Raw genomic sequence first — 23,859 nt, forward strand, 5'->3', positions numbered from 1 at the left:
AGCACCACAGGCACAGTCCAAATAGGAATTTTATAGTAATGAAGTGAATTTGTTAAATTACCTCTCAATAATGACAATTAACTTTTGCCATACAACTATTGTTGTCCTTGTTCTATAACTACTGAGCATCAGAAATAAAAGTATAGTGTAAAAGCAGATGAGTTTGTCTCAGCTGGAATGGTCTTATCTTTCTCTGTAACTTGCCTTGGGTGTGTGCTCATAAACCCGCATGACAACAGCACAGCCCATTTCTGCTAGTCCACAAATCCTGCCTAGCTAGTCCTGCTTCAACAGAACCGATAAAATCAATTTTCCTTGTTTCTTGGTGGTTAAACACATAACCTACAATTGTTCATGTTCATTCTCTAGAGCAATCCCAAACTTCCAGAATAACTAACAATGCAATTACCAACAAAACTGCAGTAGTGTTTTTTTCTACACAGTGGGCCAAAGGAGATGTAATGTGTTTATGAATAAACTTCTTTGGAGTGGATAGGGCCTGGATGTGGAGCCATGCAGGCGTCCACAGCAGCAGTCTGAGCACCAGCCCGGGGTAAAGCAAAGATGGCTGGAGGCCTAAAACTCTGGCTCTCCATAGAGCTGTTAGTGAGCTGTTCAACCATGTCGTGGTTTACACAACCAACCTTTTGAGATCTTCTCCCTGCTTCCTCTACTCCTCCTCTGGGCATTGTGCGCTTTATTCCCCCATGTCAATAGATCCATTTGAAGCTATTGCAACACAGAGAAGCAAAAGAATGTCGCCCTGTCCATCACCAGTTGAAAACAAAGCCACCTAAAGGGGAAAGCTCTCTGAAAGGCGACTGAGGCGATTTGTCGCAGCCAGGAGCAACCTGGGTTTTGGATGAGGCCTCAGCAGAGGGATGGGCGATATTTCACATCCACTGAAAGGCATCCTAGCTGGACAAGTTGTTCCTGAGTGCATGGCATGGAGGGGATCAATACAGAGTATGGGATGCTCAAAGGAGAGCTCTCAATCCTCAGCCCAAGCTGTGTTTTAGCCACTTGCTGCCCACTGGATAATAAATCAGAAAGTGTTGCCCACTGTGGGTAACTGGGCTCCCAGTCCTGGCTTAGGAGCCAAGAAAAACACTGCAAACCAAAACTCCTGCTTAAACAAATTACTTGTACTTGATTAGACCAAAAACATTATAAATTTACGATATTTCAAGAATGGTTTACTTTTGGAAGATATCTTAAACCACTAGTTTCTCAACAGAATGGTGATACTGCCAGTAGAGGAAGAAGTACCCAAAATCTTAAGCTGAAATACCCTGATACAAGTGGTAGTCAACTATTCAACACTTAAACAGAAGTTGTTATAAAATGTACTTAAGACTTAATAATAAACATACATGCTATATTATTTAGAGTGCGGAAGTGTTCCATTTTGAGTGCATTAACCCTCTGCAGGCTGAGCTTTAGAGGTCAGTGGTTCAGTTCTGCTTGCTGACTGCTTTCTTTTAAGTTGTTGTTTTGTTTTAAGTTTTATGAACTGATAATTTGGTATGCTACGCAAATGTTTTAATAAAACTAGGAGTAAAAAGAGGTTATTATAAAACAAATACTCTAGGGTAACTACACCAAAACGGTCCTTTTAACCCAGTAAAAATACTCTCCACCATTAGTGCACTGCTGTTCAGAAATCCCACCCACATTTTCACTGCTTTTTTTTTTAACTGGCAAACTGGCTGCTAGCTTCATAGATTTCTGCAAGAACAAGTCTTTTTGTGCCTACATCTGAGGAAAACAAAGGGATTGACACATACTTGTGTGAAAAGCTCCTTTAAAAATCAACATACAGTCACAAATTGAGTCACATTCTTGAACTTTTATTTTGGTGAACAGATTTGACACTATCTAAATGACTATCCCTGATACAGCAAACTCTAGAGGGATGAGCGCCCCATTAGGGAGAAAACAGCAAAGGCTGTCCACCATCTTCCTGAACTACAGGGAGTCCAAAACTACAGCTGCACCCTGTCTCCTCGCCTCCTTGAAGAGGCTGCCAAGTAGGAGAAAGATCATTGATGGGGGGGGGGGAAGAAAAAAAGACGATAGCTTTTAGAAGTCACTTTAAGTGAATTTGGCAAGATGGTCCCTGCAGTGAGCAGGAATCCAATGAAAACATGATGAGAAGCCTGTTAGGAAGTGTATTAGTAAGAGGATGATTTATCAGCTGCTTGTAATTATAAGCATGTTTTAGTCTGTGAGACCAATTGTGATGATCATGATCCTACAACACGTACGCTGTGGGGCCTAAGGGACGATGCCGAGAACATCCCAAATAAATTCTTGTTAAGGAATGGACTCTAAATTCAAATTATGTTGCATATTAGCTGGGACAAGAAAATCTGCCACAATTCAAAAATCCCTATCACAGTAACTGTGGATGCACAATTTCCACTTCATAACGTGATGATTTACACATTCCGTGGAAAACAGCACAGAAACAAAGACAACATATCCAGAGCTCATCTGTAAAGTAACTCCTATATTGACCACATGTAGATACAAGTCTTACTGTAAAACACAAAGCTTAAAATATAAGGATTTTTTTTCCCTTGGAAAAAGCCCATAAAAATATCTGAAATGTAACAAAATGTGGCACCATGCCCTAAGTCATGTTGAGTACAAGCCAGTTATGCGTCTCCCAACTCAGTCAGAGGGTTTGCCTTTAGAACAAACAAGCTGCATCTACAGTAACTCTGTCTTACTTCCCAGGTCAAATCAGGTCTGTAACTTTAACACAATGTGATACAAACATTATAGTAAAACAGAACTTAAAAAGGTTAAACTACCAAACAAAGACAGGAATTCAATGATAGACGATAAATACAATTTTTCCCTCAAAAGAATGCCACCGAGGAAGACAACACACCATTTCTGTGTGCACCTTATTTTCACTCTAGTACAAGCCAGGCCTCCGTCAAACTATTCCAACAAGGGACAGGAGACTCAGAACGATCCGTAACAGCGATGCGAACTGAACATGCCAGGCTGAGGCAGTGACTGAGGAAGCCAAATGGAGTATTGTTGACATCAGAGAGGGAGTTTTCCAGTCCAGGAACTCCAATAGGGAGGGAGCAGTGCTGACTGCCTATTTATTCAGTGGTGCCCAAGTGGGTCTCTGAGCCAGTGCATCTCCAGACAGGTGCTTCAGGAGCGACTACGGTCCTCTTGGGTTCCCACAAGCATTTTGCTGTACAGCTTCTGCTGCTCTTCTTTAAAGGTATCTTTTACCTTTCCTCGCTTCAAACCTCCGTCCCTGCAAAAGAGTTTGAAGTGTGTGAGAACAATTATTGATCTGTTTAGTGGCAAATGATATAGTTCTGCAGTAGTCTACACCTGATTTAGAGACTACCACCAGAATGAAATGCTGAACAAATAGTGTGCAACACAGACTTGGTGTTTATGACACCGTGACAGACTTGATATGCAGCGTATACAGTAGCTCAGAGCCATTCACATAGGAGCTCACAGGACAGTAGACGTTTAAATTGTATAGGCGGTATGTCTTACCACAGGAGGTCGACCAGTCCCCCTTGCCTGGCTATGGCTGCCTTTACACGATTGGCAAACTGTACAGCATCCTCCCCCTCCTGTTCGCAAAGAAAGAGAAATCATAAATATAAACAGACCAACAAGTGGCCATACCTCCTTGAAGATAAAATACACAGTGAAAAGCATACACATAATCTTTGAGAAAATGTAGTGCATGACAAAATGTATGGCTCATAACGACCGCTACAAAATGTAAGTCCAAATATCGGGCCTCGAAGCAGTCGTTTGTTCCTGATGCTATGAAGCTTTGAGATGAACACAATGGAGTCATACCTGACCTCTGAGCAGTATGGGCAGTGATCATGGTTTACTGTATGTTACTGGAGTATTCTGCTTTAGTTATGCTAGCAGTGCTCTGTGTGTTATGTTGTGTGTATTACATCATTTGTGGTGTTTCAGTGATTAATTCATTTGCCACTGCGGGATCACTACTACTACTTCTACAACTAGTACAAGCTACTACTACTTTTGAGAGCAAGGCAACCTTTAAGCTATCTCCTCTAGCTTGTGTATAATTTTCATCCCAAGCATCAAGTGGAAAATGTGATCAAAGGGCAAAGCGGCTCTGAGGACTGAACAAATCACAGCTCACTGTTCATCCAAGTCTGACATTTAGAAAGTGAATAATTGCCCTTTCTCTACTTTCGCCATCAAGAAGGCCGAAAGCGGCCGGAGCTCTGAGGCCGCTCACTGCCCAGTATCATGTGGCCTTTGTTGAGGGAAGGGGTGGTCGCCCCCCACCTGGGTGCTGCTGATTAAGTTTCGATCGACTCACTCCTCACAGTTCCTCACAGTGTGAGTAATGAATAAGAGTTTATATACATGCCAAGATTAATCTATACTTTGTCTATAACAATCCTGTGATTATTATTAGTGAAATGCCAGTCTGATTCAATCAGATTGAAAAGACAATTGTAGCTAAACAATGAGTGTAGTTTCCAAGTTAGCAACACAACCTTTCCATTCTCTCAATTTACTACTTTGAATATCATTTCCTTACGTACTGGATGGCGAGCCAGCTAACCTTTCAATCTTAATGAAAGTGATCCCTGATTTGAACCCCCCTCAAAGCAGGTAGAATTTGCATCCCCAGCTGCAAACACTGGGGAACATTAGAGTTGCCCAGATAAACAATCCCAAGGCACAAATACCACAATTAAATGTCATGCTTTGAGCTCTACCAGGAGTGATATGAGGTGCTGCACCTGCTCAGTCAAGTGTTTGGCCATAAAGTTGAGTTAGTTTAGCTCTGATTCCTAACTAAGGGTCTAATTAGGAATTAAACCTGGGGTGCCCAAAAATTTTATGTTAGGGGGTGACAAGAGCTTAATTGGTGGTGTGGCCATGGGATGAACTACATGAATGAAAACTGATTATTTAGAAATGTAGTAACTGGATGTTCGAGTCACTTGCTACGTTTTATGTCATTGTGGCGTTTGTGAATATGTCTTTCAATGAAACAGCCATTTCAAAAACCTTTAAAAAAGACTAAGAGTCCAACAGCCCCAAGACATGGTACTGTGTGGAAGCGCCCCTGCCGGGAATCGAACTTGCGTCTCCCGATTGAGAGTCTGCAATCTAACTCCCTGCGGCACACTGTCACCCACGTGACCAACAGTGGTGAACAGAGCGACTGACCAACCAACAATATGATCCACACACACCAAATATATCTCTCTGAAACCCTTTGGAAGGCCAAAGGGAATTTTGGACTACGGTTCCTACTTTGTGCAGAGTTAAACCATGGAGTCTCACCTCTCTGCACATCGGAGGAAGGTACCACACACTGCAGACGATGGCCCAGCTGCTCATCATACGTAACAGGTAGTTGACCATTCCAAACTTGCTGCTATTCCAGAAGGCATCTCCAAATCGGGGGTCATACTGTAAGGATCAAACACACCAGAATGATTCAGTAATACTGGATTAGCCTGAATAAAGGGTGGAAAAGCAGTAAAAAATGTGTGGATGGTAGTGGCTACAAAGCACAGCCTACATAAAACATGCAAAGTGTAAGAAAGACATCAGCCTCACCTTAATGGCCACAGGATAGACTGTGGAGCCAATCTCAAAGCTGCCCTTCTTGAACATCATAACTGAAGTGTTGTTGATACAGGTACCTGCGGATTGAGAATAATAAAATAAATAAATAAAAATAACAGCAACTCGAGAAGCTTTGTAACAAATGTTTACATGACTGTGTTGTAAATTTATGAAGCCTTCCCATCTACAGCAGATCAAAGGACAAACTCACCTTCTGGGAAAATGAGAATGGGCAATTTAGTTTTATCTTCTACGTGGTCGCTCAATCTGCAACACAGGAAATATGTCGGCCATTAGCAACACAAAATGTGTTGCAACACTGAGGACATGGACACATTAGGCTTCATGTAGGATTTACACAAAACCAAATTCCAAGAGAGTGACATTCAAATTTCATGTCATTTTTTTCATTTGCACAAATGAATGACAAAAATAAAATTCTTCCCAAAGTACTGCAACAAAAAATTGATTAAACCGAGTCTGTAATGCTACCTTTTGGCCACTAGATGTCGGTCTTTGACTTCTGAGCGCTCAAACCAAATGTGCGGGCAGGCTTTGACCATGGACCTCTGAATGACCCCCATCAAGCCACCATGGATTTGGCCAACCTGATACACACACATATACAAACACATGCAAATAATAGCACACAGTACATCTATATCAGGAGAAATGCCATCACACCAGTCAAGCAGCTGCTTTGGAAAAAGTGACCAGTGTCAATGTTTTGGTAGCCTCCTGCTGGGCAGCAGTATAGTTACCATTGCATAGCAGCCATCGCTGGCCAGGATGATGACATCAATGGGTGAAGTGTGGTTGGCAACACAGATTCCTCCATTCTTGGGTTTATTCTCACTGGGAAGATGGGAGACAGGAAGAGTGTTAATTGCCTATATATATATATACTGTATATATACTGTATATCATACAGATACTTTTATTGTCAACAAGTGAAACTCAGGTCATTTATTTATATAGCCCAGACTTTATGGAACTTTATGGAAATTTTGTAAAACTTTCCCCAGTCCAATGTAAAGACCTTAGGAGAAACAAAGCAACCCACAGTGGCTATGTTAAAGGTTTGACCCCCTGAGCATGCAGGATGTATTACTAGAGTCCTCATTCCAAAGATAGAGTTGCTGATCTGAAAAAAGAGAGAGGGAGCACCACCCCCTATGTCACTTGTGTATTTTTATCTCCTCCCAGAGTAGAGGAATACATGCTACAACAGGCCTAGTCCTTAGTGACAGACACACAGAAACCTGTGATGAATAAGGACAGAGCCTGTGTTCTGTTTGTATCGACTGTGCACAGTGCTTTGTTGTTTACAGTTTGTTATTCAAATAATTTGAAATGAAGACAGCGTCAGATTTGATTGTTTTGACATCAGCTGACCTTTAAATGTCACCTATTTTCTAAACTACAAATGAATTGTGTCAGTTTGTGAAATGTCTGCTTAGTTACTTATTTTTAATTTAACACAGAAATTACAAGAAAAAAGCTTTATCCTCATGCAAATGCGCTAATCAGAAAACTAGTTTTGTTTGGTGCTCTCTTGCAGTTCAATACAAAGTTCAGTCTGGTAATGGCACAACGTGAGCATCAAAAAACAAATAAATAATAAAAAAAAAACAATCATCATTCAGACAAGCTTTCAAAACAACAGTCTGACTGAGTAATCTCACAGCTCCTGAGCCACGATTTCAAACTCATGTTAACCAAAGACAAGATGCCAGTTGTTGATGTAAGATACCGTTTATGGGCAAACATGCAAAGCATCAACTTCCTGTTCTACATCCTGCTGCATGTGCCATCCTTTCTAGATGAGCTCGCTCCCATTTCATCTTCCTGTGTGATTCTCCCTCTGCCCAATTCAAACCAAGTCTCCTCCACTTCAAAAAACCCAGACTACCACCGACCCATTGCATCAGTAAATAACAGCAGATGATCATAAATTTACACAATTTTGGTTCCACTCACCATACTGACAGCTATGTTTGTAAATTGACTGTTTGATTTCAGTGGCTGCGAGCATCATCCTCTCCGTTATAAAATGCAGTAGCCTGGTTTGGTCTGCACTGGCTTTGTGGGTGAGACAGCAGTAATGACTTGTGCTTCACCTGGGCTGACGGTGCCCAGTGCGATGAATATGAATGCAGACAGTCGGTGGCTAGCTTTGAGCAACCTCCATCTCACGCTCACTCTAGGCTCTCACATTGCAACTGACAACATACATTGGTTTCCATTCCCCAGAGAGAACCTACCCCATCTGTCATTATGTAATCTCATGTAGCCACATGAGCAAGAGGTCTGCAGAAAATCATGTCAGAGAAAGTGGAATAATGGGACCTTGTGGAACAGAGGGTCACAATTCGATTGCCTCTGAGTCTGAAGAAACGGTTTTTGCGCACATCGCCGGACCAGAAGCACTTCTGGTTTGTTTTCTGAATGGTTAGCACAACCACATCTACCAGGCCTGTTAAATTACATCAACCTGGATAAAAATAACCACAGTATGAATCAACACTTAATTCAGTTTTGACAGAAGTATGCTCATTACACCAGATACAGCTGATGAAGCCTTTACAGGCTTGACAACTACTTTATCACAGAGATGTAACGGCCTTTGGAAGCCATCGTTTATAACTTGACGTAATCTCTTCTAAAGCCGTAGTGAAATCTGGTTGCTAATTTGATGCTTTACCTCGCAAAGGTTACTCATTTGTTGGATGAGTAACCTTTGCTACAAACATCAAACTCTTTAGATGCCATTTTACCATTGCCTGCACCATGTCATCTTTCATAAAAGTTTTGTTAGTTTGCCAACTGTACCAATTTCCTTGGTTGGTCCTAGGACAGAAAACAAGTGACCATCAGTGCCCAAGTTCTGCCCAGAGTTCTTCCCAAGTGAAATTTGATTGGTCTGAGTAATGTCAATAACCAACAGCATCGTCACCCTCTTTTAACCATCTTTTTAGTTGAAGCTTCTCTAGACCTCTTAACGTGAGCCAGAGGTGTGGCTACATGAGATTAGGTATTATGCAACTGGTAAATTGTGTTTAAGAATATATAAATACATCACACCTATCAATCACCCATGTGACCTCTGTCAGGTCTTGTGTGTTGTCTCTGTGAGTTAGCGGTTGCACACACTATTTGAATAATTGACTAGTAAACTACAAGCATACAGGCACAGAAAGGCACATAATATCCATTTCTAAAAGGCACAGAAAACCGAAGCAACATTCGTTCAAACATTGTTTTTGCTACATGTAAGCAAAGGAAATGTAGGCTATTATTTTGAGAGAAACTGCTCTGGGCATGTAGCTTAATAACAGCAAGTTTCACACAATCAAAGGACTTGCTATTTTGTTTTGAATTTAACTTCTATTTTACCTCTGAGTCACACTGAAAATGAGAATCTGCTGCGTCAAACTGACTAAACTTGCTGCATTAAGTTAATAAACAGCACTGTGCTCTACCAATACATGTGCATTAATCTCAAAGTGTTTGTCCCATTTGGCAAGAGTGGGGTTGTGTTTCCTGGATGTCTTACACTGTTGTGGGTATTTCTCCAATATCATTGTCTTTAAAGCTATTATTTCTGATGATTTAATTTCTAAGAGTCAGCTTGATGTGCATATTATTTAATCAATCACTTGAGTGGCTCCCTTATTTGCATACAGCCTTTCAGAGCCAATCAAGGACAGCACTGATTGTCCCACATGTGCTGCATCTACCCTCCCCATCTTATCCCTTACCAACTGTGACTGTTATATTTTTAGCAAGAAATACAATTTAGCTATGTAAAAAATCTACTGTTGTACCCATGAATAGTCAAAACCTACTTGGAATGAGTTCCTGCCTAGTCTCAAGGTGTGGGGACAAGAGTAAAGGTCCTTACCTGTCATGGTAGGTGATGATGGCAGTTAGAGCTCTGACACATATTCTGTAGCACATCAAATGAACCTTCTGACTCAGAAAGTTCTTCATCCTACAGGAAGGAGAATACAACAGCAGTATTGACTTTCTGCAGCAACATGGGACATCTAATACAATCAAATTCAGCTGCTTGAGCTGAATTGTTTGGATAAATTAAAAGACAAGCGTGTCATTAGACTTACCTTCCATTTGGCAGCAGCCCAATGATAGAGGTGAGGAACACAAGGAGGCCTACACCAGTGAAGGCAAGAGTTACCCTGTCAGAGAGACAGACAGACAGACAGGCAGGTTACACAAACTGCTAAACCAGGGAACTTTACAACAAACATGACAGGAGGGGAATCCATCTTTTCAATTCAATGAATTTAAATCTAACAGCTCATCCTTTTTACTGGCATTTAAACACAGGACTTAAACATTAACCAAAAAAAATCTTATCTACTCCAAGTTTTCACTGAGAAGAGTAACCATTCAGATAACAACAAGGAAATGTCACAAGTAATGTCATCCGGTGGAGTGGGATTCCTGCTGTTAATCAAAGTGCCATCCTATCCTATCCTGATGTTAATCAAAGTGCCATATCTACTCTCCACCTCCCCTGATAACAGACTCCAAAACCTGCAGGAGGGCACATTGGGCAATGGTTAAGCTGTCCAGCAGGCCGACTTAATCTGCTTGAACCAATCATCCAGGGTTGGAGAAGGTGCAGATTAAATTAGGTGAGGATTACACCAACAGAAACATTACAAGAGGTGAGGATCTGAGGCAGGCCAATACTCAACTGGACTAGTACGAGTGAGTGAAATCTAGTAGCTAGACATGAGACTAGAATGCTGTCTGTGTCTGTGCAGCGGTGGCCTGATACGTCTCCCCGCTGGCAACTGGACCTGAGCCAGGCAGGCTTAGTCCTGAGTCACTGTCCTTGTGTTTGTCTCCCTCACCTCCGAATGAGGTTATCTCTCTCTGTACTGCCTGCATTTTCCATTGTTTAATCTTGCTGTTGTTTTCTTACTGAGCCATCTTATATGCCATGTATTGTGTGGGGGTTTATGACTTTTCACAATATGCCCACATCTTTCATAGAGCTGCACGTTGCCTCGTTATCAACTTTTATTTTTTCACTTCGATAACATCAACAGTTAGGCTTGTTGTTTCAGTGCAACTTTGCAACTGGATACGATGAAGCCACAATGAGAATACAAGTCATGCAGAGATGGAGAGGGACTAGGCTACTTATTCATATGCATAAATCCTTATAAAAAAATTTTTATATCAATGAAGATTAAGTTTGCAATAAATTGTTACCAGAAAATCATGCTCCATTCTGACTACCATGTTATTTTGCTGCTAGCATATGACAGCAGGCAGCAAAGTTGTGCATCAGTGAAATACCTATAGGAACATTTTTGCAGTTTAGTTCCCCTTCCGCTCAAACTTACTATCAATGGCTTTTTAAAGTGACTAGTGTAATTATAACATTTAAACTACTGGCAGCTTATGTTACCTTTTTGGCACTGTGGTATCATTGCATAATTGAAACTGATACAAGGGCTGGTGTCAGTGCCAAAGTCTAATTTTTTGACGTCATGGCAACACAATTTCAAGGTGTTATTCTGCTGGCCATTTGTCCAGGAGGATTTAAATTTCCAACCTCAAACAACCAAAAATGAATCAGGTTAAACTCTAACTCTAGAGCAGATACCTGAGAGGCAGCAGGAAGCCATAGCGGATCAGCACACCCAGCCCCCAGAGGACCGTCAGTCTTAGGCTGATGTAATGGAAGTTGTAGTTGCTGCGGGTCATAAGGTTCCAGGACTCCAGCTCCTCGGCGGAGAAGCGCTTGGTCACCTCATCGTCCATGATGCTCTCCACTCCTCGCCGAGCAAAGTAGAAGATGTCGGACATCTCAAACTCAGAGGCCGAGTCCAGGTCTCGGTTGCTGCCGCTGCGCCGAATCTCCTTGATCTCCTCTTCCAAGGAGGTGGGCTCCCTGGCAATGATAGCTGGAGCGGTCCAGAGAGACGCGATGTGTTGTTAGCAATCCTTGCCTCTTAAACAAACATGCCTACTGAACATGCACACTTTGGTAGGAAAACACCCTAACACCACATCTTACCATTTGAGTAGGGTTTGTACAAGAGGTGATTCTTTTCTTTAGCTCCTCTCTCTATCCTAAGTGTGGCCCACTAGAAAGAAAGCAAAAAGGGATGTAAAAAATATATCAAATGACTCACAAATGCATGGAATTCATAAAAGAAATGTTTCCACATATGACTTTCTAGGGTTACATCCTTTTCATCCAGTACTTCAAAGATTGAGTAGTAGGTAGCTTTACATTACAGTCAGGTAACATGGATACGTGCGTTTACATTCAACATTTTTGTAGAAAAAGTGCTGCCTTAAATGCATACTGCTGGTAATTTGAAAAAGTGAGTCGCACGACACGCTCTTTGTTTCCATAATGACCAGCTGCCACTATCAGCAAACAGTACTCCAACTTTCAAACACTTACAAGAAACTCCAACAACACAGCCAATGTGCTCCATTCTCTTTATGGTCAGAGTAACTTTAAGTATCTTTTCTACTGGTAATTTGTCCATTTTCAGTCTGGTTGTTGTTATTGTTGTAAATTGTCATAGTGTGAAACCCTGACGATTAGTCGGCTCACAAAAAAGCAGTCCATGCTACGTATTCTCCTCTGAACTTCTCTTAACTTTACAATTATGCTCTGCCAAAAAGACACTAGTTGCAAAACCTTTCCAAAGCAGTGGCTTTCTATCCACCTTGCTGCTGCTCCCCACTACCCGTCACTTAAAAAAGCAGCTGGCAGTTTTGAATTTTTTTTTTTTTTTCAAAATAGTATGAAAGTGCCAGAAGTCCTGATTTGGTTATCTCCATATTAAACCAGTGCTCCAGAAGACCATGAAGATGGATGTTATGAATTATGCACATGGCTCATCTGTGAGAACAACCTTGTATTAAGCAACTGTCATCAAAATGGCATTCATGTCTTTTCAGTAAGTATTACTAAGTGGCAATTACATCCTCTTTGATATGTGAAAGTCTAGCCTATTGTGTGTAATGTGCAAGCCAAGACATAAACAAACAGGTAATGTCTACTAAGAGGCAGGAAAAGTACAGAGTGTTCCCTTTGCCGTAGCAACAACAGGCAGAACAGAAGATCTCAGGGAAAAGTGGACTGGGAGGTGCTGAATGCATTTAAAGGGATAGTTCAGTTTTGGGGGGATTTAGCTATTTTTCCTACTCACCCAGAGTCAGACAAACTTGTGAGTCACATTTTATGTCTCTGCATGCAATCTGAAGGAATGGGAACGGTTGGGCAATCTTAGCTCAATTGCTGAAAGTGTACGGGATCAAATACCAGCTCCTCTCAAAAGTAGGGAAATAGACCTGCTCAGTATATTCCGGCTGAAATTAATATTGCTGTGAATCAGCCTGGTCTTCCTCAAAGTACAATATGATTAAGCTATGGTCATTTTCGATCACAAAGACCGATGGCTACATGGCTAGCTAGCTAGCTCCTGAAAGTTTTGAGTTTACAAAACTCTCTCTTAAAATCTCTCTCTTTGCAAGAACAGAGCAGAACAGAACCTAATGGTACTTTCAAAACAACTGGGAACTGGGAAACTTCCCACTTGGGAGTTTCCTGCTTTCCACCTCAGAGCATTCAAGTGGTTGAGATGGGAACCATGGAATTACGAGTTGGAGGGCCGTTCAAATGGATTATTCCTACTCGTAAGTAGGAAGTTTCATAGTTCCCAGTTGTCTTGAATGTACCATAAAAGAAGTCCAGCCGCGAATGAGAAAGTTGATATAATCTAATTTCTTTATTAACAGTCGAATTAACAACTTTGTAAAAACGTAAATTGTAATGTACAGCTTTGTTAGACCAGCCATCCATCTTTGGAGAAGTTGGAGAAGTTCCCTACTTTTGAGAGGAGCTGCTACTTGATACAGTAAACTTGCAGCAATTGAGCTAAGCTAAGCATTCCCATACCTTCAAACTACATGCAGAGACATAAAAAGGCATCCAGGAATCATCTGACGCTGCTACGAAGCTGCACATATACAGTATGTGCATACTCCAGTACAGAAAGGCCTGCATGTTTGCATATGCCAACAACCATTAGAATTATGTAAAAAAAAAAAAAAGCTGTGAATGTTGAGCAGCAAACCCTGGCTTTGCCTACAGCAGATGGCTGCTGTCATGGAAAAACTCTATAGCCGACCTAAATTTGGTGTTTTCCATACTTTTACTTAACCTGAAGGCTCACACAACCCTTTACAGGTAGAGCAAGTTTCTAACCCTGGGGCCAATGAAACTCATTTAAAACCGTTGACAAAGAAAATGCATGGCTGTCAGTTTGAAAATAAGGCTGTTTCCCAACTTCCTGAAAAGTTCACTTTTTGAATATGCAAGGGTTTCAGCCCACGGTGTAATATGTCCATCTGATTGATCCAAACTGGTCATGAATGCATGAAAAGACATCAGAGACCTACATGACTAGCCTACCCAGCATTTGTTTTTCTCTCCTTTACAGCTAGCTCTAAACCATGTCACAACAAGTAGTATTACTCAGTCATCACATTAAAATGCAGCTGCAGTTGACAGTAATGACTGATTTGGTAGAGGAGGAGCAGACAGAGTACTGCTTGTTTGAGTAAGATAATTAGAATAAGGTAAAGAAGGTTGCATACATGCTAATCCCTCCTAAAAGCATTGCAAGTGTTGGATCCCTCCACAAATAGCTTGGGATAAACTGAACAGGAAATATAACAGTAATATAAAATCGGTTTTAGTGAGAATTTAACAAATGGCAAAAACTAAATGTCAACAGACAAGAAAAAGGTGGACGTTCTGTTGAACTGATTTGATTGGGAGAGATCTTGCTTGTATACCTGATCGTGCCCAAAACAAATGCACTCAAGACCCATGCTGATAAAAGGATGCACTCTGGGTCAACAGAGGCATATATTCAAAATGTAAAAACACCACAGGCTCCTGGCCTATGGTGTTTTTATTATTTATATAGTAATAAGCCAATACACTGCCATGCCCACTGCCTCACAGCAACTGTCACGGTGTCACTTCACCTTTTCTCTAAATCTCATGTTAGCTACTGGAGTTGTGAGCTAAGAACATCTCTCATATCTCCCTCTGGTCCATTTATTTCTGGCACAAGATCCTGTTCTCTGGGGGACGTGCTGGGACGTGACGACAGCTTTAGTGAAGACACACCAGAGAAAGCAGCAGGAGAGACAAGATAACCGTCTTGGGTTTCATCTTGCAGTAATTTTGGCAGCAAAAAGGTGAACAGCCTCATTAGTACTAGCCATATTGCACAATGAAGCTTATTAGCCTAATTGGCGAGTCAATCTCATTTCTGGACAGCGAACGCTGTAAATAAGTACAGTGTTGTAGACTATTAATGCCGTGTCACTTTGAGTGACAATTCAACAGCAGATGACAGGCAGTGGCATGTCTGTACCACTGTTTTCTCTGGTTACATAATATGGGAAGATGGGCCCTCTGGCCATTATGTAATCTATATCAGCCAGTAAATACAAGGACCACTGTATGGGTACTACAGATAAGAGTCTGTACCTGAGCAATGCCCTTGTGACGAGTCCATGGGGCCAGCAAGTTCCTAAAAAGTTATTTTACCAGCTATAGTTGTAAAAATGACATGTTCTATGCATTTTTTTTTTTTTAAATACATAAAGTGTCCCCCAGATCTAAAAATGACTTGTGTTAATTCTAAGGGAAGAAAATAAATGCACGGCCAGAGCAAATAAAAGCTGTCCTAAAACAATAATGCCTACACTTTTGTGAACTATAGCAGGATGTTGGGCAGCAGCAGGAGACAGAGCATTCTTTTATCCTGGAACTGAGCTGGAGCAGTAATGCACCATTAGCCATAGTGTGTACTTCAGTGGAAAATTATCACGATTCACAGCCCTGCAAAGAATAATCATTTATCATTCACACATCACCTCAAACTGCAGTTACAGTCCTCAATGTTCTCTCAGTTCATTAAGTCAACAGAAAGTTGATGGTTGTGCTACTACCTCTTACCTCAAAGATCTTTAACAATGATTTCATGTAGAGACGTCGGATGCCAAATGACACCCCGAAGATGGCAGGCACAATAATGAAGACCAGCAGTAGGGTGAACCACACCGTGAAGGAGATGCCCAGGAGAATACACAGCAAGTTGTCAAAAGGGTCAAAGAACAGCCCCATCTTGAAGTCAGGAAGATGGTGTTATCTATTAACTAGCTCAAAATAGAGGCTGGTGGAGAGGGCAGGAGAGGGACAGTCCTCAACTCTTGGCCCCAAGTGGCCCTAGTCTCTTGTCAGAACAAGACCTTCATTAAGATGTCTATGGGATCAAACTTCTCCTCACACAGACCAAGGAATCAGTCGCTGTAGAAGTGACCATGTTGTTGTTGCCCTCTTGGGCAATATCAATGCATTTCATTATTTTCACCATCCATCAGTTTCTAGAACACACTTGAATTCAACTTCCAGGTAGGTGTTTGAAGCAATAGTGGTGAATTAATCACCAGTCCTTGCAGGATATCCTCCAGCTGGTCCAAGATATGTAAACAATGGATCATAAACGACTCAGCACAGCGGTCGGTTCTCTTGACTGGAAAAGACCTAGGGCTCTGCTGCTGAGTATCACATGGACCTGAAAGAGACAAACAAAACAGGTCAGGCTGCTCCATGTCATCATATTCTGTCCTCTCTGACCTCTTTCGTACCAAAAGCATACATTAATAAACAATGTAAAAACGAAAAATGTGGGTGTTATCATCATCTTTACCTGTTATGATTATGTCGCATCTATTTTGCCAAAGTAACGAATGCCGGTAAGCTGAGAAAGCTGAGAACACATTTCAGTGGAAGAACAGATAACTGGGAGCATGCTAACGTTACTGTTATCAGCTATGGTGCGTTCAAAACAACAGAGCTAGAGGCCCCTCATCCCTGATGCAGCCCCACAGCGGCCAGCTAGGCTCCATCCTGGTTGAAACCACACGTAGATTCATCCTAGTTTTTTAAGGTTCTTATCTTATCTGGCTAGGAGCTGCATACACACATTAAGTCAAATCAATGCAGGCAATAGCAAGACCAAAGCTTACGTTACACCGTGAAACTGGTAACTTGTGTAACGTTAGCCAAACGGACGACTGGAAGTCTTTGCTAAAGTTAGCTTGTGGCTCGCTAGCTAACCTTATGCTAAATTTTGGACGCTAGCAGGCTACACCTCGCCTCGCTAGCTCACAAGCCCTCGAGAGTGTAACGTTAGCCCGGGTGTGCATGGACTACTAAGCTAACCTCATTTTTATAAGCTTGCATTCAGTGCCTGGCTATTAACGTGAAGTAAGTGGCTTACTGACTAACCTAACGAGTAAACCTGCAGTTTCGCGCAGTGGATAGTTAACTCACCTTAGTGTGCCCAGCGGTGCAGCGAGGTTTCACTGACCATCACTGTCTTTGTCTGTAGGACCGTAAACTCCACCCGGCGGATAACAGATAAACGGGTAGCGGGCGGTTTGATGATGATGATACGTTTCAGATGTCCAACCCTTGGCCCCGGCCCCAGCGAGAGACTCGGTTCTGCTCTGACACCTGGTGGTGAAAAGAAGTTGCTACCAATAAAATTAAGAACACAAATGTTCAATAAATCTTTTATTCTAATAAATGTTAACTTAAGAATACTAATAATATTTTTATGCTTCCGCCAAGCAGTGTAGTTCTTGAACACTAGCTGAGCGGTTGCCAAGCGCCACTAAGCAATGTATGGGGTAAATTAAATTAAGAACACAATGTTCAATAAATCTTTTATGTTAATCAATGTACTGTGGTTACTAAGCAAAACACAAGTACTAGCAAACTATCAATATATATATAAAAAGAGTATATTATATTTTAAGAAAAACTTGTTTTCCCTAGTGTCAACCTCTATCGTGTAACTGTCTTGCAATGCGTCTCTCTATATGGCTCTGGTCAACACCAATTAACCAGTTAAATTTCCTTGTCCACATGTTGTTTTTTGCGATTCTGAATGAGCATTTTCAAGGAAGTGGTTCAAGTATTTGACAAGAACATGCATTGGGATAACAAAAATCTAATTTATTCACACATTTACATCAATGGACAGTGCTTTCAAGTGTCTTTACATTGCAGACATCATTCCAGAGAGATAGAGAAAGGGAAACAATAACTAATTTTGGCACACCATTGAAGCTTTGATGAAATCTTCAACCTCAAATGTCTATTCCACAAAAAGAAAATAATCCTAAAAAAAATGTAAACAAAGTCTTGTTTCAAATTAATATATATTTCAATATGTTATTATAGCCACTCTCAAAAAACTATACAGAAGCGCAATCCACAGCCTCCACACTTGGTTTGGATGTCAGGTTCCTTTGGGACAGTCCACAGTAGCAGTGAATGGCTTGTCACTGTGCAGGATTTCCAAAATTATACACTACAACCCACCGAATCTAGCTGTCGGACTCAAGGCCAGAAAGGAGGCTCCGTCCTCGCCTGCTCTAATGACCATCAAGTATTGCTCTCCAGGAGAGCCTCAAAGTCTGGGGAGCAAACCATTTTGTGTTTTATGTGGCCTAGTACAGTCAAATCACCCGTTCGGCCTTCTGCCCCAATTGACACCAGTTCCTGAGAAAAGGAAGGGGAGGAGAGCATGTCAGAAAACTTTTACAAAATAGAGCAGTGGGCTGATAGAGAGACACAGAGAGAAACAAATCAACACAGAAATATAGACAGAAACACAGAGACAGATATAGAGACATGGAGACAGACACCTAGAGACAGACAGACACAGATGGATATATATTGCTATCACACCTGGAGGAAAGCGCAGGACGTTCCCAGCGACACATCAAGTGTCACGTGTCCCAGTATGAGCTGCACGCGGCCAGACTTCCGCACCAGCATCTTCCCTACAAGCCCCTCCCGCAGGTCATTCAGACTGCAGCTATTATCCTCAGTCTGCTCTTCCTGTTACACATTAACACACTTTTTTAACACACATAATCTCATGAACATACACACTACACATCACTGAATATATCTGAGACTCGCAGACGACAAGACGCCGTATCTACCTGAGATTCTGTTTTCAGTAGCACGGACTGTCCGTCCTCTGACTGCACCTCTGTCTTCACGGGCCGGGCCTCTCTGGTGGGGGGCTGGCCGGGCAGGGAGTCGGGCAGCTGCATGAAGAACAGCTCCTCCCCTTTGCTCAGGCTCCACCTATGCAGAAGCTCGGGCAGAACATCAGGCTCGGGAAGCGGAGGAGGCCTGAAAGTAGCCTCCGACTTCTTTATCTCCGCTTCCTCTGGCTCCTGTTTAACTGAGAGGACCAATACACATCTGATTAAACTATTCCTTGTGCTGTTTTGGGAGAACAACTATGTAGAAAGCTAGCTTGCATGTTGGAGGAAAGAGGGGTGAGTGGGAGCGGTTGTTACCTTCAACTGCAGGTTCCATGGCTTCACCGTCTTCCTCCACCTTCTCAATTTTAAGAGCAGCATCACTAAATTCCTCCTTGAATCCCCATCCTGATACAGCAAGGGGAAGCTGGACAGGGCAGCTTCTCTCTTCACTCCTCAAATAAGGATCATCTATAAACTGTAAGAAAGAAAGAAAAGTGACACGCATGAATACGGATAAATTCAAGCTACTTAACAAAGATTGTATGACAGATACCAAGGGACTCACATTGTCTCGTTCCAGCTTGCGCAGGATCTCTTTGGTTTCTTCCTCTGTCTCTCTCTTCTCCTTTTTAATATTGATGATAGGTGAGGGACCCATACTTGGGGCATCTCTCTCACCTTCATAGGTACCTGTACACATAATAATAGTACACATGAACTACGATAAGAGGCACTCATAAATAGAGCCTACTTGCTAACCTCATCACACTGCTTAGAACTATACACTTCATAGCTAATGTAGACTGTATTATTAATTAGTTAAATACATCAACCATGGCACCAGTACAGGGTCACTGGTTAGCCAGTTGAATATGGTTAGGCTGATTCTTACCTCTCTTTTTCATCATCATGTCTGCAGGTCCCTGTTCAAAGATAGAGTGAGACTGGATAATCTCTGGGCGGCCCCGGCCCCGGCCTCTATCTCTCTGACCTCGGCCACCCCGCTCTGCATCCTTCCTGTCTCTCCTTTGCCCACTCTCAACTTTTGTTCTGTCATGAAAGACACAGTTATTGGTCAAATACAGAGCTAAATCTATTGTCTCAGACATCTTTTTCTATTATAGTCAAGTGAACTTACTCTTCTTTGGCTTTTCGGCCGATAATGTTGGGAGAAAATGTTTTCTGAAAGAAAAAAAACAAAAAAAAAAACACAAATGAAGTAAAAACATTAGCATTAAAAACATTAACCAGTAATCTCAGAATGCAATACATATAATTTACTCAGTATATGGTTATAGATGACACTAGTCTTCTGGCTAAAGAGTTTGTGCCTTCTTGGCTTTGGGTGTGGCCATTCAATGTTTAATTACAGTACAAAGTCAGAAAATGTTTCCTGAATCTTAGAAAACTCAACAACATTTCTAGGTGCATACAAGTTCCTGTTTGTGCAACACTCCTCCCTACCACTGTTCCTGTTATTGAAGGGTTTACTGTGCATTTCAAAATTTATTGGGCAAGGTTTACTCTAGAATTCTTTGTAATAGTGCAATGCTAGGCATTTTTTACTACAGTTTTATAATTTGATATATTCAATATTGAGCAACTCTGCACACAGCAAAGAACATGTAAAAGCTGAATAGGAGCAAACTGCTCCTATTGGCGACCTAGCCTGATGATCTGCTAGACGCTGTTCTAGAGTATTTCATTAAACTTCTATCAGATCACAGCAGCCAAAGGTGATCTATGACTGCATACAGAATCAAATATAATATGATTCCTTATGGGGATGGTGCGTTACCTTCTTCACCCCTCCCAAGGTGAGGTCTCTAGAGCGCATTGTGGGGAGGCGGCCAGGAGAGATGGCAGCTGACGGCCGGCGGCCCGTCAGTAGCCCTCTACCGCTCCCTCCGGGGGCCGGCAGGCGCTGACCGCTGGAGTCACCAGTGCCCGAGTCTGCCATCCTGAACCTGAGACGTGAGGCAAAACGAACACCTTGAAACATCAGAAGTCACATCTCTGGCCAAATCACAGCTAGCATTGGTGCATGAGATTCATGTTTCTGCAGCACCACCATGGATTCAATCTCGCAGCCTTTGGTGCCAAATGGCAAGTCATGAATTCACTGAGCCAGCTGAGAGGTGGCTGGACTTGTGGTTGATCCCCAACCAAGAGTGAATGTTCTTAAAAGTTTACAAATGCAGCCACCAGGGGCACAACAGTGGCTCTCCATCCTGGTCCTCAGGGCCCAGAGCATTGCTGGTTTTCTGTCCTACCAGTTAGTTAACTGCATTCATCTGCCTTTTATTATGCAAGAATTTACAGTGGCCGTGTACAGTACCACTTACAGTCAAGCACTGACATGCGCTGTGGGCTCAATTTTTGAAAAATGTAAAAACCCTGTAGATTGTTTAACAAAGAGGGTCTGAAGATGGTCTGAACAGGGGCTGAAGATGTTGAACGTAAAATGTGGGAATACATAGCTTGAATTAGTTTTAAGGTTTTTACCAAACAGAGTCCACTGACTTCATAATTGACTAGATGGGTTGCAGCGAAGGCAGCTTTGAAGAAGAAGAAAACGAGTACGTAGAAAAACAAAAGGGACCAGCAGAAGAGCCGGCCGGTCCGATCAGTTTTTTTCTTGGCTGCAAGGACTTTATTCAGTGACAAATAATAATCACAACTGACATTAGAGTGTCATGTCCAGAAACAGCTGTAATGGTTTAATTGTTTTGACAGATTTTGTAACATTTCCTGCCTTGTCACCTGCAAAAGATGATAATGTGACATGCAAACTTGTAACAATAAGTCGACTTATGGAAATAGCACTGCAACATCAACTAGTTTTTAGGTCAATCAACCTCAGTTTCAGCCAGCTTAACCTCTTTTATTAACTTTCTAATGTCCAATGTGGGTACCCAAGCAGTCAGCCACCAATATTTTTTATTTTATGTTTAGAACAGTATTTAGAAAGTGCAATATCGTAAAGAATATTGGCTTTTTTTCCTCTAAGGTTTTACTTGTGACACTACTGAATTTCCCCAAGTCGATTAATCAAGTGCTATCTTATCTTATTTTATGATGATGTCACACCATATGACCAATGTAGATAAAAGTGATGTGGCCGATTTGCCAAAAATACAGCCACCAATCATTCACAAGGGCATTATTTTAGTTTTGTCATAGTATATAACGATTAGAAACACTTTAAATGAAACATCCATGCAATGTTCTCGATACACCCAAGACGGCTCCCATTGCAGTTTGATAGCCTTACCACTAAATAGGACTTTTCTCGTGTTTGTGAACATTGCTTGGAACTCAAAATGTTCCCCAGTACCTATGTTTCCTATAACATACCAGCTTTCCGAGTCTCGTGCATTAGAGCAATGTGTAAATGTCAGTGACATAACAAAAACAAACCTATGGCAGCCGTCTTAAGTGTACGAGCCAAATGACCATTAAAATGTTGATTTTAATGTGACTGGCACGGCTCTTTATATTTAATCCTGTGTGTCAACAACACAGCAAAGCCTCAACACACATGGCTCTATCACAACACGAAGACAAGGACAGCTAACGGTAACAGTGTCGAAAGAATAACTTTGGACAAACAAATGCTTCCCAGATATTTACCTTACGATTCCTCAGATATTCAAATTAGATAATAAGTCCAATGTTGTTAGAACAGTCATTAGAAAGTGTTGAAATCACTGCTTGTTGTGGGACACTGCTATCTCTGACACTGCATGCTGCACGGCGCCATGACACTTCCGGGGTGACCTCACCGCTTGTATTCACATGGATCAAGTGTGCGCAGAAAACTAGCATACGTGTTCAAATCTATGGTTAAAATGTATTTTTAGGACTTGCTTTAATGTGATGTCTCTCTCGTCTGTTATCTATATTATTATTTTTTTTACCCTCTGTTTGTTTTATTGTTTTATTATTTATTATATGAGTATGATGTTTGCATTTATTTGATTGTTAAAGCACTGTCCTCCTTATTCTTTCTTCTTCTTCTTCTTCTTCGAATTATACGGCGACTTCACAATTTATAAAAGGACAGCAAGCATTGTTGTGTCTCATATAAGGCCTATTCCTTATTCCAAATTTTAACAAAAGGCCCACTAAAATGAAATGGTTTGAAATATGTCTTCTCCTTGATAAAGCATTTCAGGGATTGGCAGTAGCCTACCTAGGTCTATATCACAAGTATACTGTTTCAAATGTACTTAAAATCTGCAAAAGATTTATTTTCCCACTTCAGCCCTCACAAACAAGAACTATAGCAATCCTATAAGGAATTTCAGACGGGCATTATACAAATATTACAGTAAAAACATTCCTATAGTTCTTATAGGAACATAGCCCCTATAAAGGCTACTGTAGTGCCTATATTCCCTATAGGAATATTACAGTGACACCATAGCAGATTAAAAAAAACCTATAAAGAATTAAAATCATTCTAAACTAATTATTGAGTACCACAGACACACTATAAGTCCCTATAGGAATATTATAGGAATATTACATTTGTAAAAGAACCGATATTTAGAGTTATGGTGATGTTTCCATTCAGTCATACCTAAAAATCCATAGTCAAAATGGATATAGTCCAAATAAATAAAGAAATAAAAATGAATGGCTTCCGTTTGAATGAGCTGCCAGGGGAGCAGTAAGATATGTTTCATATAATGCATGTTTGTGTAATAATGCTGCAATTATGCTGCTCCCTCCCATTTTACATTACATGGTGATATAAACTGATGTGTAGCTCCAGGTTCTCATTTCTCGCTGTATTATACATGATTGCAAATAGGAAAAGCAAACCCTGAGAAATGGTGCTAATGTCCTTTCAAGTCAACGTGGGAACCTGCTCCCACTTTTATCTCGACCTTGTGCCTGTCATGGCATGACTAATGATGGATGATTGCAATTTAATTACACTTTGAGGGTATCACTTAGCTCTGCTGGCTCGGAATAAATTAGGCTCTGCAATACCTTGCACAGTCTGCAGAATCATGGTGATGTGTCTTTGTCACATTTTTGTGCAAATATGATGAATCTACTGTAAAAACG

General features: G+C 41.4%; 2 protein-coding genes across 3 annotated transcripts; both read right to left on the reverse strand.

Annotated features, from left to right (window-relative positions):
* Window positions 1-1,829: 1,829 nt before the first annotated feature.
* Window positions 1,830-17,179, reverse strand: LOC139930487 (glycerol-3-phosphate acyltransferase 4). 2 transcript variants are annotated; one of them, XM_071923702.2, is made up of 13 exons: window positions 17,045-17,179; window positions 15,665-16,283; window positions 11,684-11,753; window positions 11,270-11,570; window positions 9,750-9,824; window positions 9,530-9,619; window positions 6,387-6,480; window positions 6,118-6,233; window positions 5,837-5,892; window positions 5,617-5,702; window positions 5,338-5,466; window positions 3,541-3,620; window positions 1,830-3,286 (listed from the first exon to the last, which is right to left on the reverse strand). In XM_071923702.2, the coding sequence occupies exons 2-13, from the start codon at window positions 15,830-15,832 to the stop codon at window positions 3,178-3,180; spliced, it is 1,374 nt and encodes a 457-aa protein (XP_071779803.1). In that variant the 5' UTR covers window positions 15,833-16,283; window positions 17,045-17,179; the 3' UTR covers window positions 1,830-3,177. The 2 variants fall into 2 exon arrangements, with proteins under 2 accessions (XP_071779803.1, XP_071779811.1); XM_071923710.2 differs by lacking the exon at window positions 17,045-17,179 and adding an exon at window positions 16,419-16,503.
* A 538-nt stretch (window positions 17,180-17,717) lies between these two features.
* Window positions 17,718-22,546, reverse strand: polr3d (polymerase (RNA) III (DNA directed) polypeptide D). The gene is made up of 9 exons (XM_071924416.2): window positions 22,414-22,546; window positions 20,579-20,747; window positions 19,919-19,962; window positions 19,673-19,830; window positions 19,346-19,470; window positions 19,096-19,255; window positions 18,730-18,977; window positions 18,470-18,622; window positions 17,718-18,280 (listed from the first exon to the last, which is right to left on the reverse strand). Exons 2-9 carry the CDS (start codon window positions 20,738-20,740, stop codon window positions 18,164-18,166), a joined length of 1,167 nt encoding a protein of 388 aa, XP_071780517.1. The 5' UTR covers window positions 20,741-20,747; window positions 22,414-22,546; the 3' UTR covers window positions 17,718-18,163.
* Between the last annotated feature and the right edge of the window lie 1,313 nt (window positions 22,547-23,859).

Source organism: Centroberyx gerrardi, chromosome 8 (assembly GCF_048128805.1).
Source record: "Centroberyx gerrardi isolate f3 chromosome 8, fCenGer3.hap1.cur.20231027, whole genome shotgun sequence".
Classification (NCBI taxonomy): Eukaryota; Metazoa; Chordata; class Actinopteri; order Beryciformes; family Berycidae; genus Centroberyx; species Centroberyx gerrardi.